Source organism: Pyxicephalus adspersus, chromosome 6, assembly GCF_032062135.1.
Source record: "Pyxicephalus adspersus chromosome 6, UCB_Pads_2.0, whole genome shotgun sequence".
Taxonomy (NCBI): domain Eukaryota; kingdom Metazoa; phylum Chordata; class Amphibia; order Anura; family Pyxicephalidae; genus Pyxicephalus; species Pyxicephalus adspersus.
This window is the reverse complement of record NC_092863.1, coordinates 64,295,918-64,316,325: the sequence shown is the minus strand read 5'-3', so window position 1 is coordinate 64,316,325 and position 20,408 is coordinate 64,295,918. Positions and strand designations below refer to the sequence as shown.

The 20,408-nt window shown below is 36.2% G+C and overlaps 1 protein-coding gene across 5 annotated transcripts in view; it reads right to left on the bottom strand.

The window, feature by feature from the left end:
• The window catches only part of SEMA6A (semaphorin 6A), a 144,484-nt gene that overhangs the window by 29,992 nt on the left and 94,084 nt on the right, over positions 1-20,408 (bottom strand). For 2 of the 5 annotated variants that reach the window (XM_072416056.1, XM_072416053.1), the window contains exons 17-19: positions 20,385-20,405; positions 20,216-20,263; positions 16,325-16,465 (exon numbers count right to left, since the gene is read on the bottom strand). In XM_072416056.1, coding sequence (XP_072272157.1) covers positions 16,325-16,465; positions 20,216-20,263; positions 20,385-20,405 — 210 coding nt within the window. The remainder of the gene's footprint in view (positions 1-16,324; positions 16,466-20,215; positions 20,264-20,384; positions 20,406-20,408) is intronic. The other 3 variants (XM_072416057.1, XM_072416055.1, XM_072416054.1) reach the window with 2 other exon arrangements.

Sequence of the window (20,408 nt, the reverse complement as noted above, 5' to 3'; positions counted from 1 at the left end):
CCTGATGTGAATACCGAATAACCCTGCAGTTCAGCTAAAGAATGTAGAAAAGAGGTCAACTCCCTCTTAGAAGCATTAATCATTAACAACAGTGGACATCTACTTGGCACTAACACAATGTTCTCCTTGCATACAGCCAAACTTTCCTAACACTATGGATTGTTAATTTAGTACTAAAAAATTACAATAAAAGTTGTTCCTATACAAAAGAACATTGTGTAATAATTCAAAAACCTTTGATTAGAATGTATTTCATTTTACCAGAATTAAAATTGGACAGCATCAATATGACCCACGGAACATCATATATCTTATCCATCTCAGCATTTCATGTGTTAAAGCGGAACTATAGTTTGCAAACTTTAGGGCTTCATTTGATGAAGCAATTATTTGTAACTGGTAATTTAGGCTAAACATTAGGCATTAACCTCCACCAACCTTTGCCCCATCATCATCTTTAACTAATCACCATTTACTAAAATAAAAAATCTAAGCCAAAAGGCAGTTTTATTTGCCTGCATCCTTTGTGTGTGAAGCACTAGGTTCTGAGTATACTTTTGTGCAGAGGAAGAGGCTCCATCTTTGGATTCATATTGCTTCCTGTGTAGAGAGATTTCTCCTTACTTCTAGTCTTACTGACCACATTTTTCCAGATGGAATTGAAGATCTATCGAGCAGCACTACAGATTAAAGTGAAAAGTAGAGTAGGAGGAAGACTAGCACCCCTCTTAGATCCTAGTTTCTCTTGTTCCCCAGTTGAAGATCTTTTTTTCTCACTTACAATGGCAAAACATTGTAAGCAGAACACGAAGGGTAAAATTCTCTAACAGAATGCCAGAGATTAGTCAAGACTCAACCGGCAGTGCAAACCTTTCCTACATTATTCATAACAAAAATGTAATATATATTAAGCGTCCTCAAATGAGATGCCTGCATTAGTAATCTGTAAGGATTTTTGGCCCGCTTTATTTTCATCGGGGTAACTACATTTAGTACTCCAATGCAGCAGTCACCAACCAGTGGTCTGCAAGAAAATTTTGGTGGTCCGCGGCTCTGGCCGATGCACCCCCAAGAGAGGTCAGGAGAAGGACCCCGCTGGAAGGACGCACTGGCTAGAGTGGTGGAACATGTCCCCCGTACAAGTCCCAGGTGCAGGTAAGTGGTCTGGCTGTCTCTCTGGACATAACCTGCCCACTCTGCCATCGCAGGCTCAGATCTGTGATGGGAGAGTGGGCAGGGCTATGTCACAATGACATCACTATGGGGGAGGTTTCTCCCTTTTTATTTGACACCTGGTTCCCCGAGCATGAACGGTCAGGAGCCGGTGATTTTAGTTGTCTGCGGAACCAAAAAGGTTGGCGAACACTGCTCCAATGTATCAATGGAGAAAGTTATTGTCAGCCCGGCTAGTCTTTTCACAAGTCTTTCTTTGTTCAACTCTTTTAAATTGTGGATCATGAGATTGGTTCAGATTGTACTGTATATAATATTGTTTATATTGTAGCTTCTACAAATAGGTGATATGGTTTTATGTTTACAGATCAGCCAACAAAAGATGACATGGACACTGATTTTCCAGTTGATCCTGCATGTTGCGAGCCATATCACTGTGTCCACAACCTTGCAGACATTGTTAGGCAGAGAGTGGTGAAGATTCCCGGCCTTAGAATCTATTGACAATCATAGGACTGTGAAAGGGAGCAATGATTGGAAGGCATACATTCAAAAAATGGGGAGGGGGGGGGGGGGGGGGGGGGGGGGGAGTAGGGGGAAAATATATGAAATAAACATTTGATCTGCAAAAGAATGTCCAGCAATGGCAAAGACAGCTACCCTTATGGCAAGACCAGGAATGGCAAGGGCATCTACACTTTGTATTCCAGAGTTAGCAATGCATGTTGTCATGTACCAAATATGTCAAACAATGAGGCACAGACAGCATGTGCCTATGAAAAGGGTCCTACCAATACTCCAACACTAATGTTCAGTGAGTAAAAACACATTTATCTATTTTATTTTATTATCTATATCTATTTATCTCAGGTCTAATTATCTTTAGGCAGGTAATACATCTGCATAAATAACATCACATTTTACAAAGTATTTGTTTTATTGTTTAAATGATGCTTAAAATAGAATTGGAACATTCCCATTACAAAGGACAAATTAAAATATTAGTTCCTAGTGCATACAAGGAAGCGGATTCTCTCCCCTCCCCCTCCCACATTTGCCATAGAAACAGCGCTCATGTTGGCATACTGTTTCCTACAGAGATTCCACAATCTAAACACTATTTCATTTTTTAGAATGAGCCTATTAGTACTATTCACTCAGCAACTCAAGACTCACTGCTTCAGCCTGCTTCCCTAATGACTGGGCACAGAATGCTAAGCGCAAGACCAATTGGAATCAATTGAAAAAGAATTTAAGAAAGCCGTCCGTCCTTCAGTGCTTAGACAGTAATGTGGAACAGATGGCATTGTATGAAACCTAAACATTGGCAAATGGACGTGGAATGCCATAAATTAAAGACAAGATTTTTCATGAAGCTACTAATTAGTTGCAAACTTCCAATAATGGAATGTGTTGCAGCCAATAAGTTGTGCATGCAGTGGGTGTTAAAGCTATTTTGAGCTTTTCATCTTCAGGCAAAGCTTAGCACGGATGAATGTGATTCAGCCCACTTGCCTTCCTACCACCTCTAGATATCATTTGCCTGTTGTGAAATTATAACTGCGCATCCAAGAAGCTTCACTGAAACTGTCTTCAATTATTTCCTCTTTTGTATTCTCTATTCCTAGGATTCTCGGCAAGTATTGTCACTAAAGACGCCTGTAGTATTTTAAAATGGAACAGTAGCTTGGCAGACTCAAGAAAATTACAGAGAACACACAAAGAATTAGCTAAATAATCCCCAGATGTATATAGCATAGGTTTTTGCTAGACTGAAGAAATATGTCTAAAATGTAAGGAAAAAAACTAGCTGAACTCTTTAACCCACAAACAGTATTTTGTACAATACAGAAAAATAGAATAAACAGTCAGGGGCTCTAAAAAGCACAAAGTTATCCTTCAAGTCAAGAGCCCAAGGCTACAAAAAGGATTGTAAAGTTTTAGTGCTAGCTTATTTTTTAAAGATGAGTAAATGTGGTGCACACAGTGTGGTAGAACTGGGACACAGCCTAATGAGAAAAAAAGCTCTCTCAATTTCAGCGGAGTGCCTATTAAAGCATTTACTGATCACCAGTGTTTGCAGCAAGCTTAAATCATAGACGAATAATGATGGTAGAAATAAAGGGCCATTGCATTCACCAGAAATCAAACAAACCTTGTCTGAAACCTCAGCAATTTAAACTGACCCTAGGGCAAAAATTGTTCAAATCAAGGTTACCTTCTGTGAAAACATGTCAAAATGATCTGTCCGTACAGAAATTTGGGCAAATGAAGTTATATGCAATTCTTGACATTTCCTGAATAGGCTTCCCAAGCCAATAAAAATGCATATTACCAAGGAGGTAACTCCTTGCTGACAGTTGTTTCATAATTTTAACTAAGGCAATTGTCAACAGGACTATGCCACTTGGAAGTTTTTTTTTAACTTCCAATTAAGACCCAACCTTAGGAGTCTCTCAATTGATCCTTAAAAGTAAACCAATCATGGGGTGCTTTCTACTTTTGGCTTCCTTCTGTAAATGCTCATTTCCTGGCAGTGATGCTTTCTTGGTGGCCTTAATAAAGTACCGAAACCAAAATGGCAAAGCAAAATTAAACTTAGTATAAATGTGCTTAAAACAGTACAAATACAATGCAATAAAACAGTACAGTTTGCTTTCTTTCTTAAGACGCAATGCCCTGAGTCGAAAAACGGCCAGACCTTTGTTGCTCATGAAAAAAACATTTGCTCTATGCAGAGGTCCAATATGGCCCCTGTGAATGAGATTTATAGCTCCTAAAATAGCAGAGCTCAAGTTCTGACTGCAGGAGATGTAATGTCAGATCTCTGCAGAGAGGCTACGCTTTCTAGAGAGCAAGACTCCTTCTTTGCAGCATGCTAGCAGGGACACATACTTGTTTATTCTGTGGCCGATTTCTGAAGGAAATGAACTGTATTTTGTAAACCGTTATAAATTTGGAATGTATTTAAACTAATTTATCATAAAACTGCTGGAATTTAAAAGTATTAGAGCAAGAGAACCAGAACTTTGTTAAGGCAGCCAGCATTTCCAAAAGCAGAGGTCAGCAATGGCAGTCTCCGTATTTCTCCCACGATAGGTTTATGTCATGGGTTATGACAAATATGGAGACCTGGTAGGTAGACACCCTTGAGACCAAACTTGATTTTTATGGTTCTATGTACACATGAATTTATTTGCATTATAATCCTTCTTTTTAAAACAGGTCAAAAGAAAAACAAAAAAAAAAAAAGCTTGATGCAAAAAGTGTCAAGTGTCAAACTGATCTCAAATGCAACCTGCATTCACCTGAAAGCATGCTGCATTCACCTATCTACAAAAGATCATAAAGGAAAAAATTTACAATTGGCATACAGATTAAAATATACTTATGCATTACTTTCTTGTGTTGCTCAGGTTGGTGACAAGTACCTTAACACTGTAAATTAGGAAAAAACTAATTTTGTTTTTACCATTCTAAATATGGCAGTGCAGACCATACGACAGTTTCAATTAGCTGCTTTTGACCTTATCCTGGAGAGTGGAGGCACCTTGAAGCTCTAAATGGCTTTTTTTCTGGTTGTCTTGCGGACACCGAGACACGTAATTCAGAGCCGTGTCCTCTGTGTATATATCTAAACATAGCTAATGGATCTTGAAAGCCTTAAAAGTTGTGCCACACTGTCTACTTGACAAAGCAGTTATTGGTTCAGTCAAATTAAGATAAATAACACCAACACACACACTAAAAAAAATGTGAAAGGAAAAAACAACATTGTAAGCAGTATTTTAATGGAAATAATTTAAAGCCTGAGTGGCTTCTGTACTGGATTAAAAATGAGCAATTAGTTATTTTACAAATAAGCATGACTTATGCTAAATCTTTTCTACTTGTAATGGCAAACTTAGAAGGTTTTGTTTGGTTGCACTATAAGGGCTGCCACAAGAAAACTAGGCATATTCTACTCTCGATCTCAATCTTAGGTTGGGGCTTCCAACAACTGTTATAAAATGGTGGGGGTAAATGATGATGATAACATGATAATTATGAAGATTAGCATTGCAAAGCAAAAGAGTAGCAGGAAAACTAGGTAAAAATGGCCTGTGGTGGGCATTAAAGGACTCTGCCACTTTTCCTGCCAAGTGTCAATATTCCTGTGTCTATATGATAGACCCTGGATGCATAGGTAATAGGATGATACAAAAAAAACAAAAACAAAATACTGTTACTAAATGAATCTTTATTGTGGATTTGCCACGTTTACTGACATTGGAAATGAAACTGAAGCCAGTTAAGTCACTGAAATAAACGTCTCTATGCTCAGGGGGTAAACAACAACGTGCCATGCTTCAAATATGTCTGCACAAATAACAACATAACCATTCAGGAGGATCTATGAAGCTGTGAGACTAAAGATCAGATCTTTTGTAGCACCAGGGAAAATATTATTTCACGTATGGCTAAGATTACACATTTTTAAACAAGACACTAGAAACCTTTAGTGCCTTGAAGATTTGTCATGACTCAGATTCAGCAAAAAATTATTATCTACCAGCTACACAACAAAACTAAAGTTATGAAAATATTATAAATTACAGGGCTTTTTGGAGTAAAAAAAAATAACATTTTAGAGGTATTTGACATCTGTCTGGATACGTACAATGTATGAACTGCTACCCTGTATGGTAAAACATGTACTATGTATAAAATTAAAGAATTTTATAATCTGCTATAGGTCTGAGTAGGAGGCTGGGATTTAGAGGTAACTTTTATTAAGCTAATATCAGCTATTAAAGAAAAAAATTTAATGCAATTGGAAAACTTGAAAATTTGGGCAAATAAAGACTATCATTCAAATCTCAAACTACTTTGATGGGTAAAGCAGTAACACACTCTATTACGACACATATCTGGCCAAAGTAGCCAAACCATGGAGGGTTAGTGTCTTTCAATGAATAATAATAAAAACACTTTTCATGTTGGTCCCACAACCTTGCTCTTATCCTTCACTCTGTAGCCACGCCAACAAAATGCTTCATGCTGCCAAGTTCATTTTATACCAGCTTGCCAAATATATATTGACCAGTTGGCATCTCTGCTTGAAGTGGCAGTTACTCAACAAAGTAATAATAATGATGGTTTATTGGCTTGAAAGACAACAAGGCACTTAAATTCAGGGCAACCCCAGAATGTGCTGACAATGCAGTGTGCTTCAAGAAAAGACATCAGGCCACTTTCGCTCCCATAACAGGCCATTATCACAATAGGCATTGCAATACCATAATATTACCCTACCCACTTGAATTGGAAATGTACAACTGTGAAACCTATTAACAAGTACATCTGATCCTTGCTACACACAGCTGATGTCAAACAGTGCAGGACAAATGTTGTCCTAGCAGATGCTTCTTGCAGTACTTATCACTCTGTAATCCTTGGACTGAACTCTCTCTGCTGAACACAGCAAATGTACCTATTTTGCATCCCTCAAACATAATACGTTATGCATATGTAAAGCAAGCTACCCCTCCTTTACAGTAATGTCCTTGTAGAAGTTTGGATGACACAGACAATCCAGATACCAAACAACATTAAAATCCATAAACTCTCTAGTCTTTGAGAATTCCGGAGTCTGTGAATGAGCTATAAAATTGGCTCTAAAACCCTGCTTCCAAACACTGACACATAAAAAGTTCACATAAACATTCACTCGTGCAGTTTGACAAAAGCATCATTATCATGCACAGAGGTGAACTGCTTACTGGAAAAAAAATATAGGTTTTTAAACAAAAAGGTAATGGAAAAACAGCAGGTCTTCTTTTTTCAGGGAGCAGAAAGCTGGAGACTTTCCTGAGCCGATCAGTATCCATTTCAGCTTTGAGAGACATCTGCTTCCTGAAATATTTATCAGTGTTGTCACAGGTGTTTCAGGCTGGCCTTTTACTGACAGTTGGATGGGGCTGTGTGGCTGACGATAGGGCAATTGTGGGATTGCTGGGCAACCAATTGTATTTTCCCAGTAATTAAACACTTTTTTAAACTATTTATTTAAAATATACCTATACTAAGTAAGAAACGTAGAATACCATCACTGAAACTCCTAGTTACTTCAACATCATGTATCAAACTAACTTGAATATGATTTTAGAATGAAGACTAGTATATCAAGTACTGTATATTGAAACAATGCTGTGACCTCTCTAAGCTACTGAAAAAATTGCATTATTTAGGAGTGCAGGTCGCTTTGCATAATAGACACCCCCTAACAAACAACATCCAAACTGGCTGAAAGATATAATGATCTGCATATTGATGATCAGTAAAAATCAATGAAAAGAGTTTACAACAATATACCCAAGAAAGAAAGACTTCCAGAAAAGCAGGGAGTTGAGTGACACAGTCATATTTATAAACCATCCAAATACAACAGATTACCAAAACAAAACAAACTGTACCATAACATAATCAACTAAGATTGGGGTTAGCATCTAGGTGATACTAATTTTCAGGTGATATTTGGAAATCCCAACTCATTTTGCAAGATGAGCCTGCTTCTTCAGGAGAAATCACATATGATACATAGGAAACCCCTCTGGTGCTTGTTGTGAAGAATAGTAAAAGAGAGAGATCCAATCCCGAATCTGGACCTAGCAAACAGGTGGGTATGCAGCCCAATAAAGAACTCTGCTAGTATTAGCTACACCCTTGTAAGGGTTTCAATACTAAGGCAGAAATATGTGCAATATATGCCGCCGTTGGTTGAAAAGCTTTCAATAGCCACCATATTATTCCTCCTGTTTGTTAATTATTGTGGAAGTTCCAGACTGCGCCTCTCACGTGCAAAGCAAAAAATCTTCGCTGCCATGTAGAAGGCATTTATTTACGTTCCCTGCTCCTGTATGCCACCCTGACCTTTGCTACAGCCCCCTTCACAACGCAGTGCTGGGTGGTTAACTGCCATCACACTAGGTATGCAATTAACGGTCTGGATAATCATCAAATACATAATTTTCGAATATTGACAGTGTTGCAACAGGATCAAGCCAGGGGACAGAGAAGGTAAATAGGTAAAAGTGTTTTTTTTTTTTTTTTGGGGGGGGGGGGGGTTACTTTCAAAACAGGAGCCAAGCTTTATATCACTTAAAGATTTTATGATGAACAGAATCCAGCTTGGCTGACTCTACTTTAAAGCACATATTAAAAAGGTATTAAAAACCTGCTGTCTAGATGGGCTAATATATTCCTTTAAATGGTAAAACACTTTTTATTGGTTTAATTTATTCAAACATTGTCTAATGCGTTATTGGGTACATTTTTACAATCAATTTCTGACAAGAAATCTACATTGCACTCTTAAAGAATACATTTCAGGCTCCTTTAGTATAGAAGTGTCAACTGTGCTGGCAAATATGCAAATGTGAGAATTAGCATTTTTGCATGTTATATCACAGTGCAAGAGCTAATTTATGTAAATACAGCACAAGGCTGATAAGCTTATTTATCAGTGTTTCATCCTCATGTTTACCCCTGATAAATATTCTTGGGCAAACATTGACTTAAGCATGTGTCATTCTACATTGTGTGATGCTAATGCATGAATTGAAATTAGATGTCTCATTTTATTATGAGAATGGAACACATCAAAACCACAGGAGTGATTTTCTCTGTCAGGAATCTTTATTTGATACATTTATTTCAACAACAATACGGAGACCAGCTAAGCCTCTCCAAACAACTCATTTTATTCTAGGAACAATGGAATTGGAGACTAAAATACTGTATGTGGTCTTGTGAATAATACCACTCGTAGGACACAAAGCTGTCATAGATATTTGTGCAGTAACCAGCAAGGTGCTCCAATCTGCAAGGCAGCTACTGTTAAGCTAAATATTTTTGATGAATTTAAAGCAACCTAAAATGTTATATTCTGCATTTATTTGGCCAATGGTTTGTCAACTTTTGTTGGCCTTAGGGCTGAAATCTAGTTATCACTTTAAAAGTACCTTCAAACCCCTCTCTTCTCCATGGGTAGTGTCCTTTGGTATTTTTTTTTTTTTTTTTACCCCTTACCCTGTACTGTATAATCCCATCATACAAAGCATCATACAGTTCCCATACTAATGCAGGTATGCTGTACATTATAATGCCCAGGCATCACTTGCTCTCTTTACTAAAATCAGAACAACCTTCTCTCCTGTGTCAACCCTCTCTGAAATGAAACTATGCAGACCTTGTCCTCCAAATTGTTTTTCATGAACCTTTGTTATCTTTCCTCTGCCACTGCTGACCACACATTGGGTCTGATTTATTAAAGATCTCCAAGGCTGGAGAAGATACACTTTTATCAGTGAACCTGGGTGATTCAACAAACCTGGAAAGGATTTTCTAAAGGTCATTTGGTATTTGTTATTTCGTGGACCAGATTCATTCCAGGTTTGCTGGATCACCCAGGTTCACTGATGAAAGTGTATCCTCTCCAGCCTTGGAGAGCCTAAACAAATCAGGCCTAATGAATCACAAACCTTAGCTCCTTTGTAAGGTGTCCGTGTTGTGCAGGCACAAAGTTAGCAAAGGAGGTACAACCCCTGTTGTACCATGACTCAATGACCCACTTTGTGAGTCCATGGACTGTAGCAAAAGTCTGTGTGAAATAATACCATGACAGAATAATGGAAAACTTTGTCCACTTACATGGCTGCCTCTCTTACATTGTATCAGAATATAGGCATTCCATGGCAAGCTGCATTTACATGCAAACCACCCTAAAATATGTTCACACATGACGCTGAGACCAAACACCTGGTCCCGTAAGGACCAATCAACTGCAGCAATATACCCAACTTTGCTTGATGAAAGCACACCCCAGACAATCACCCCAACCATCAAACGACAAGATGGCTTTCAATCAGCAGGTTTTTACTCTAAAAGAACAGATCTGAGGACTTCTTGTCATATGTCAATGCCTTGATTTGGGCAGAAAATTAGGCAGTCATAAAGAATAATCTATTACATCTATTACACAAGTTAGGGAAAAAAAACAGCTTAAATGGAGCATGAAACTAACACATATCGTTCAGGAATGGATTGGTTTCTGCGGTGCCCATCAACAGCTACTTGTATTATTATAATTTGTATACACCAGGATAGTCACACAAAGTATGTAGATACTTAAAGGTGAGGAAATACCTAATGTTGCAAATGTATTTGTAACATACCCCTACTGGATAATGAATATCATCTTACAAGTTAAAATAAAAAGGGCCACCCTGAAAAAAATCTATATCAGGTTACTGACATGAAAACTTACTTTCTGTTGAAGATTTAGTGCTGGTGGGGGGTTACAATGAAGCGGATAATAATATGCAGTTATATCAAATGCCAACCAGCCCTATTCGTTCTAACTGCAATGCAATAAGGAAAACACTGACTGTTGAGTGACTGACTGCTACATGACAAAATCATGATCATACCCCAAATTATAATTCTACCAAACAGCTGAAAATTTAGACCATTTATTAGATATTTTTCATTGGGCTCTGGGAGTAGATTGCAAATTTTTAGGTCAACACCCACTTTGATAAATGTTTATGTATACATGCAAAGTGTATATAAAAAGAACATAAAAATAGCTTTTGTGTGCGCTTAGGCAATCTTTTAATCACAATGGTCTGATACATCTGTACAATATTATGTTGAGCTATGTTGTCAAGTTTCTAGATAGAAACAGACTTCCTCTTCCTGAAGACATTTCCACTTCCCCTGCCAAGGAAAGTCCTGCGTCTGCATACTAAAGATTCTATCATCCATAGTGCTGAATATTTGCAAATCATGTAGATTGGGGTTGTTCTTTTGTTTTCCAAACTAAAGTAAATATTCTAGGTAAATAAAGGGTAAAAAGTAAACCTGTTGGGGACATAGGCAATTCCAACTGAACATATAATGGAAAAAAAACAGGACAAGTTAAGATTCAAATAAACTTAATCTGTTTTTATCGTTGATCAGTAAGACTTGCAGATTTCACTGAAGTTAACATCTGCTTGTGCATTTCTTTCCATCATATGTTTCACTTATTGTCCAGGTTTGTGACACCATGTAAAATTCCTCATTTACTTTGCATGAAATCATTATTGTAATATGTCTTCATTAAATGTCTTGCTAGGAAACAAATATAACTGTGCACCTACCAAGCTGAAATGTCAACAATTAAATAAACACAATATTGGTTCCTCAATTATTCATATCTTGCTGCCAGGAGATGGATTCCATCACTCCAGCTCCACTATGTCACTTTATTTGTAATATAGAACAATAAAATAATTACTTTGCAAGTGGCATTTGTTATTATGTCTTAATAAATAACAATCCCTGGTGTGTCCATATTATGTCTATGCTATAAAGCAAATTTTGATCATTTTTAATTTGATGTGATAGATACCTTAAAAAAAAAAAAAGGGCACAAGAAGACAACATAAGTAATCAATACGATTTTTAAGGTTGATCATTACAAAGCCTTCTCTTACAGTATCAGATCTGTCATGCATTAGGAGCTTTAGAGCCAGTACACATCAACCAACCATAGACCGAGGAAGGATCTTCAGCACAATCTGGCCATCCCGCAAAGAACTACACATGCTTATCCGAACTATAACTGAAATATTTTCCTGATTGGGGATCCTAAGCCCCCGAACAGACATCAGATTTCACAAAAGATCATTCCCAATGACAGTATAACAAACAGACTCTGTACACACAGCTCTGTTCTGTTTTATGGAGAACAAGTGGCATCCCAATGTGCTTTCCTCCATAGGAACAATGTCAAGGGAGCACTCAACACACATTAGATTTTCAGCCAAGAAAAGCATGACTGTTTGTCTTGGGTGACAATCATCTAGTGAGTGTTATATAGCTTTAGTCTATGTTCACACATGGTTGAATTGCTGTCCAGTTACTGCAACTGGCACCCACTTTAAACCCCCAGGCATCAGTAAGCAGGTATACTTGGTTCAGATTATTGTTTTCTGGGCATTATCAAACACATGAAAACCATTTCAGGAGCAGCATCTAAGCATTGTGTTGTACAGGAAAAGGAGGGGTGTACAAACGTGTTATTTGTCCTCCCTAAAAGGGACCTTCTACTTCCTGTTTTGGATTACACAATAAAAAGTCCTGTTGTCATCCTGCAAATGCCTAATTAAGGCTATTTTGAGTGTATAGCTAGTAAATTCCCTGTTACGTACATCATACACAGAGAGACCATGAGGCTGACTTTCTAAAGGAGTAGATACTGTCCACACTGCAAAGTAAACATTCACTATGCTTACATTCTGTCATTTATTGTCAACACAAGTTAATTTAATTCACTAAATGAACCACCGCTACTCCTTCTATAGGGATAATATAGCTTTAAGAAAAACATTTATTTATCTTCAAAAAGTATATGATCAAAATTTAGTACAAAAAACAAAATGTAAAATATTAAAAAACTATAATAAAACTATACTGTAAGCTTTCAAAGCAGCAAATGCTTTCTTCAGGACAAATGTATTTTGTGCCCCCAAAGCTTGCATTTTCCATGGAGTTAACCATGTCATTTATATCTAAATTTGTTGTTGAAACATTTACAAAAATAAAAAAAAATGTTACAATAACAAAAATGAGTTGAAAAGCACTTTCTACAGCTTCGATAAAGGAAATACAATTCTGTAAATAAAAAAATATATACTCAGCAGCTTTAAGAAGAGACATATGTGACAACAAAGGGTGATTGCATACATTCGGAATGGTTTGTCTACTACATTTTCTCAAGAGGTAAAAGGTTAAATCCCATTTTCACTTAAAAACACCATAAATCATGGTTTGTCAAACAATCTGAGCCAAAATGAAAAGCCGCCACAATCATTTTCTATTACCAAATATTAGAGAGAAGCAGTAAGACAAAAGGTGGATTGTTCAATCAAACCTGAGGTTCACACGTGCATTTAATAAGACAATACTCCTTTTAACTAAACAGAGCAAAAAAGAAACGAGACCTCCAGTAGATCAACACTGCCACTTATTTTTTAAGCTCATTAAGAAGGCTGGGAAGGCTCCAGACATTTGGAGACATCAAGATAAAACAGGGAAGTTGGCAGAATTCACCTCTATGCTATAAACAACTAGAAAAAGATGCAAGGAATAGAGAAAACCAGACGAGGACCAATAGGGAAGGTCATGGGAAATGCAGCTTAATGAATGGAGAAAATAAGTTCATTTACTCTAACTACAATCAAACAGCAGCTATTGACATCTACAGGTTCTGTTAGTATACCTAATACATATACACAGGCATTATGCTATTACTAACAGGGTAAAGCCTTGGAATATGTCACAGAGAGAGATTTGTTTGTTTCCCCTTCTTATTTAAAAGAACAGTAACACCTTAGAATAACCTGGGGCATACATTCCTAGTCAACATTTGAGTGTCTTTTTGTTCAATCTTAAGGCATAAAAGGCTTTCTTCCATCCCTCAGATGGATGCATATGTATCTCTGATGCTGTATCCTATAAATGCATTTATTTTACACTATGAAGAATGTAGTGGGAGTTCAAAGATTACTAGTTCTTTTATTTATTTTGGTAAAAATTGTGTTGTGAAGTAACTAATCCCTTTCATTTATTTATACAATGCTGATTAGTGACTGGCTCTGACAGACCTGCATTGCTCTTTGAAGTGTCTTATTGCAAATTTAATAGGAGACACTGCCACTACCTGTTACTATGTTGTTTGTTATCTATGAAAACTGTACACTAAACTCCAGGTCATTTACTGGAATACATTTCTTTATGCCTTAGAATTTACACCAAAGTAAACACTCTAAAATGTATAATTGACTAGCTGTGCATAATGCAATACGCACATGTAGGCCCTTTGTAGTTTGAGATGTTATTGTCACTTTAAGGGAAGGAATCCCTTTAAGGGAGGGAGGCCAAGTACAATGGTAGCAGGAAGAGGGAAAGGGTTAGTGTAGGACATGAGGTTTAGTGTATTTTGCAAAAAAGGTAAAGAACACACAAAAGTCAGTGAAAAAAAAAAAAAAAAAACAAATTGCACAGGAACATATATACACTGGAGTTGTAACTAAAGACAATAGTTTTTGTTTAAGGAAAATGTTTAAATGTACTTTTTAAACATGGTGAGATGCATAAACCTACAGTGATAGATCATATTTTCAAGGCAGATATGTTTTTAACTTGGAAATATAAAATTATATACATGACAACTCCAGAGTATATTTAGCTAATTAAGCAGTGGTGAACAAATGTCACATCCCAATGAGCCAAGCGATTTCAAGGACCACTTTCCACTTCCTCAATTTTCCAGGTACCTGAGCTTGAGCGTTTGCTTAACATACGGATGTGACATCATCAAACCACTAGTGTCATTGCAAACAAAGCAGAAAGTGAGTCAAGAGTTAGTACGAAGAAAGGAATTTACTCTCAGCGTGGAAAATGAAAGAAAACACCTTTCAAAGTAACTACACTAAATAACACCACAAAGCACTTTGCAAAACAAAAAGTCAAAAAACAAAACTTGTAGTTTGACAAAATTAAAGGTCATCGGCATATGCAAAAATAAATAAAAGAACAAATAAAAACAAAACCATAACAAAACATCAAGCTCTATACCGACTTTTTTTTGTAAAGCAAGGTTACTCATTGTCTTTCTGTTGAAGATTAATATCATTACTGTGTAAAATGTACAGACAGAGACAAGGAGTATTAAGCACACAAATGTGATAATGATAAAAACAAACACCCATGCATAACTTCTGCCACCATTGTGCCTTTATACATAATTACTGGTTACATGATGATGTGCGCAATGCTTTCAGCTTCATCAATATGATGACACAGAATGAAAAAGTCAATATTGTGCTGAATACTAATGCAAAAATAAAAAACCTAAGAGACAAAATTCTAAAAGGTCATAATAAATACCTTAAACGTAAATAGTATTTTTTTTATGATTTTAGATAAAATAATCAAAACGCATGTGAAGATAATTATAATTGGTGCTGTTAATAAAATAATGTAAAATTTAGTGAGCTTTAAATGTTTGTATTATTGTGATTGTTATTAGGTCTATCTTTTCTGGTTTTCAATTCATCTGTGAAACAAAGTAGTAAAAATATATATAAAAAAAAAATAAATTGTTGTATTCATATTATAATTCCATGTGCAAGTTTTTGTGGTTCAGTACCCTGTTCATTAATCATGTCTTCCTCCACCACCCTTGAGAAGCAGTCAGGCAGAATGTGATATCTATTATTTGCTCAAATGACAGGAGAGAAGCATCAAGATAATGTTAAAATTAGTTCTTTGACTGATTTAAATGAGATAATGGGCTGGTTCAATGTGCCATTTCTTTATGAATAGGTCAAAAATCATAAAGAGGATCTGTTCCAAATTTTCTATCCTTTCACAGAAGATGATTAAATTACTCAATGCATAAGGCATCCCTCTTTTCTGCATGGGTTTATAATGTGAGTGAACTACTTTAATCAGGCAAAAACATCTATATTAAGTATTATGTTCGTGGAGCGGCTGATCAGACACAGAATTGCCAGTTACGGGTCGATCATTTCAAGTTACACGGCCATCATTATTCTTTCTGTCTCTCTTTCATTGTATAAAAGGGGACACTGGCAATTTATACCTCAGTTGTCCCCTATGAAGTAATGCATTCTGTTAATGGGTCACATGTGTTAAAGTCTGTTAGCAAAAAGCCCACAACAGTTAATATAAACTGGTAGTCATTATCTCCTTAAACTGGTAGTCATTATCGCTATATACACACTAAGCAGAGGGGCTGTATTAAATTAGTATACCATCACAAAACAATTTTAGTCTAATGGTCTTATAGTCTCAAGCCAAATGGCATCCAGATTTCCTTAGCACTGATAAGAGCAGAACTGCCAGGGGCTGGTAGTGAAATGAAAAGGTTGTACGTGTAGAAAAAAATAAAAAAAACGAGCAAATCTAAAGTATAAATCACTTTTTGACCTATGTTCATTCATCATATTAGAGCTGAAAGCATCCGCACTATGTAACTCACCTCCCTCCCCATTTGACTTTTTATTGTACATCAGAAATGTTATTTCCAAGGCCTTACCCTTTTTGTCCTGGTGGTTATGGAAAGAGTCAGCGATGTGGGGGTCGGTGTTCTCAGCAGAATCATAGGTGTCTTTCCAGTCCAGGACAGTACCCCTATCGTAACTTTCGTGTCTTCTGGAGTTAGAGGTTGTGCTGGGATCTAAGAAATTTGAGGATTTAGTTTTAGCAGAAACATTGTTAGCAGTATATTTTATTCATAGTGCAGTGCGACTACCTGATGGTTTGGCAAGAGGTCTTTAGAAAACACAGATTTCATTATTCTCTTGCAGTTTTATTAGGAGAGCTTTAAAACTTTCTATCATCAGTTAACACCAGAAGTCTCTACAGAATATGTTTTTATGATGTTTTCAAGATTACCGTATATTATCCATGCACTTGTTTGGCAGTGCAATGACCCGTTTCTGAAAAACATGTTTTTCCCTCCCTGACAAATACATGTGTTTGGGCTCATATATGTGTGCAACTCCAACCCAACACATTCCTAACAGATACAACAGAAAAACAAAATTGTCAGTACGGTGGGGAAATGCTGAAACCTCTCTTTCTCTAAAACCAGCCACAGTCCAGCCACAGACACTGACAAAACCCTACCTTGACCCTCAAGAATGTCTTTTTTTTTTTTTTTTAAAAGTTCAATACCACTATTTGAATAATATGACTTGCTAATAACCAACATATAATAGGTGCTTCCCCATGGGTACTGCAATTAAAGGATCACACAGCAGAAATGCCCATCCATGCTTGAGGTGGAACCCTTGCTGAATTCAGTAAGAGTTGTGGGGGCTTCTAAGAACAATAATGTGCTTGTGAATGCTTTTGTGACCCTGGCACAGAAATATTCAAGTATACAGATTCTTAATTGGCACCTGCATATGTGTTACTAAGATCTCAAAATTGTCATTAGGTTCTGTCTCGAATGACAGCAAGTAAAACAATGGTGTACTGTCTGGTACCCCATTGGCCAAAGAGGTTACTAATATGTTACCTGCCATCATTTAATAAATCCTTGTATATCCGTAGAAGACAAACACAATATTTTCTATGTCCACTTTTAATTTAGGTAGTGTTTTTTTTTTTTGAAAATGTGGAATGAATACTGAAGCATATCTTCAAAACACAATTGGCAGTACCATATTTCATGATTTAAGCCATTAATGTGTCTTATTAATTGTCTCTGAGTAAATAGAAGAAAAAGCAGACTGTTAATACTGCACACTTTATAAGTTATCGGAGCTGCCTCTGATTTATTATTCCTGCTAATCAACACTGGTAATTTGCACATTATTCTGGTAAAGCTTTTGATTTTGTTGACAGCTTTTGTCTGGCAGTTTGCTTTCATCAGGTTATTACTGTCTGGCAACTGTACTTTGCAGTGAGTCCTAAAAAAGATGAATTTAGGAAAAAAAAAACATACCCTGCACATAAAGTGTAAGCTTACCTAAATATATAATGCTGTTACTTTGAATTTGTGCAAATTGAGAGAAATTATGATGAATATGAAAAATAGTTGATGTCCATAATAATAGGCTGGACACTAACAGAAAAATTCTCATTTTCTCTATGTTATGGTATAATATAGGTAATTCACCACTAAATCATGTTAAAAAGTTCAGAGCTATACACCTGCAAAAGGCCATTTTTATTGCGCTACACTGCACTGCCCTTCCTAATGGTAAAGGTGAAGGTGGTGCTTGTGCGTTACATATCATGTCCTTTTTGAAGAATAACCTTTGCTTGAACTCAATGTCAATGTTTCTATATTCATTCTATATAGTCTGTATAATCTGTAAATCTGTATAATGTTATTGATTACTTTCCAATAGGTTCACAACGTTCCTAAAGCAGAACGTTGGCCAAAAATTTTGATCTTGTTTTGGAAAGAATGGGAAAGGCTAATATTTTTTGTAACATATGTTTGTAATTGGAATTTTATTCTGTTCTGCAATACAATATTTAAGCTGTGGATCAGGCTCTTAAATTTTTAATTTTTTTTTTTTATTTGCTTAGCACTGGCATATTATGCAGAGCTTTGCAGTGTCCACAGTTATGTGACTAACTGTTCCTCAGTGGAGAGTATTTGAAATAAACAAATAAACCATTTAATACGGCAAACAATGATGTATATTTGTGCTGTGTCTTGTTTGGGTCATTGTGGCATTGTGCTTTAAGACATCTGTCACTGATGTTCCATGAAGAGTCAATAAAATTGTAATTTTGATACAATGAGGCGATGTTTATTTAAGACAACTGAAGCACTGTTTGACCCTTTTGTATTCTAGATGTATGCAGGTAACAAAGCAACACCCTTCCTTCCATCAACAAAGCCTCTTTCCCAGTGGACCAAGTGCAGTGTAAACAGGGCTGCTTGAATCTGAGAGACCATTGTGTAAGTAACAGAGAAAACAAAAATGCCATACGCCTTGACACAGAAGATGTTCTGGGCATTCAGGAATACCCAAAATAGTATTGGGTTGTATCTGTCTCTCTTTAACTGGTACACTTTAAAAAACATCTACACTTAAAAATGTACATACGATTAACTGTGCATATACTTTGAATAAAATATGGAATTGACTATGATTTTTATGGTATGTTACAGAGAGTATAGGATTATGAAGGTATACCCACCAAAAGCATCAATACCCCTATTCACCTACAGTGGAATGCTACTTTCAAATTAATAAAAAAAGAAACTACTAGTATATAATGTAAAGTAATACAATGGAAGCTGATGTGATTGTGTAGCTGTGTTTTTGTTACTTAAAACAAAAGAATACTAATTAGCCAATACCAAATACATTATTCAATTTAAAGGAGATTCCTAAACTTTCACAAAGGTGATGTAGAACTTCCAGTGAGTTATGTGTGAGTACATTTTTCATTAAACTACTTTAGCTAAAATAAGCAGTTGAAAGATAATAATGAACTTGATGATATTTAGCCTAGTCTAGATCTGCTACTTGCAATGCCACAGTGGTTATGGTTGGTTATAAACAGCTATAGAATACTATTGAAAAACTAAAGAAACCTAGAGGTATTAGTGAGTAGTGAGAGAAAAGAAGTTAAAATTAAATGGTCCAATTTACCAAAATTGCCTTTGCGAAAATAAGAGACTTTACGAGCTGGATAGAGCTATGTGTGGTCTCATGTCGGTGCTGACCTAATAAATCCAGACAGGACTTTGACAGAAGACTAGGCCTTGCATGACCTGAGGCCTGTTCTGCCTATTAGGCATGCAGGTTAATGACGCATAGCAAACTGGATTCAATTAGAGTATATATGTCTTTTACATGCCAAAATAAACCCTTTGGAAACAAAAAAAACTGTTTGTGATGTACTGAAGTTATGTATAAATTTATAAATGTCAGTTATCCACCTACATGATCAGTGGTGAAGAAATCCCATTTCTTTCATTAATTTGCATGAAAATACTGTCAGGGAAGCAATCTGCTGGCCTCAAACCAAACATTTTCAATTAAAGGATCTGAATGCATTATTAATGAGATATCAATTTATTAGTTTATTCTCCGACACTGGATATTTCTTCATCCTTTTCACCTTATAGAAAATGTTTTCCTTCCTCACAAGTACTCTACATTACATATCCTATCTCCATTACATATCCTATCTTCATTATTAGTGAAATAGGAGATTTCTTCTGTGAATATATATTACTATTGATGATGAATCCCAACACAAAAAGGCGCTTTATGGAGAAATTCTATTTGGTTGGTGTTATTTAGATCATGACACATTTGCCCCATGGTATTAGATTTTTTTTACAATGGTAATTTTGGTAAATGTAGAGCTATAGCTAAAAATGTTCAAAGAGATATCTAAAATGTATAGGACAGCTACAAAACGGTTGACAAAACATGTATAAACTGACCATACACTGTGTAAAATATTTCCGGATCAGGAGGTGTAGTTGAAAACTCTATAGAAAAATAGTGAGGGTGAAATTTGTAACTGGTGTAGCTGCAAGAGGAGCTTTATATATGAAAGAAAAAAAAATAGAGAGAAGACAAAGTATTTAGGAGGTTATATTTTTTTCTTACCATTCAATGCCACAAAAGAATCTG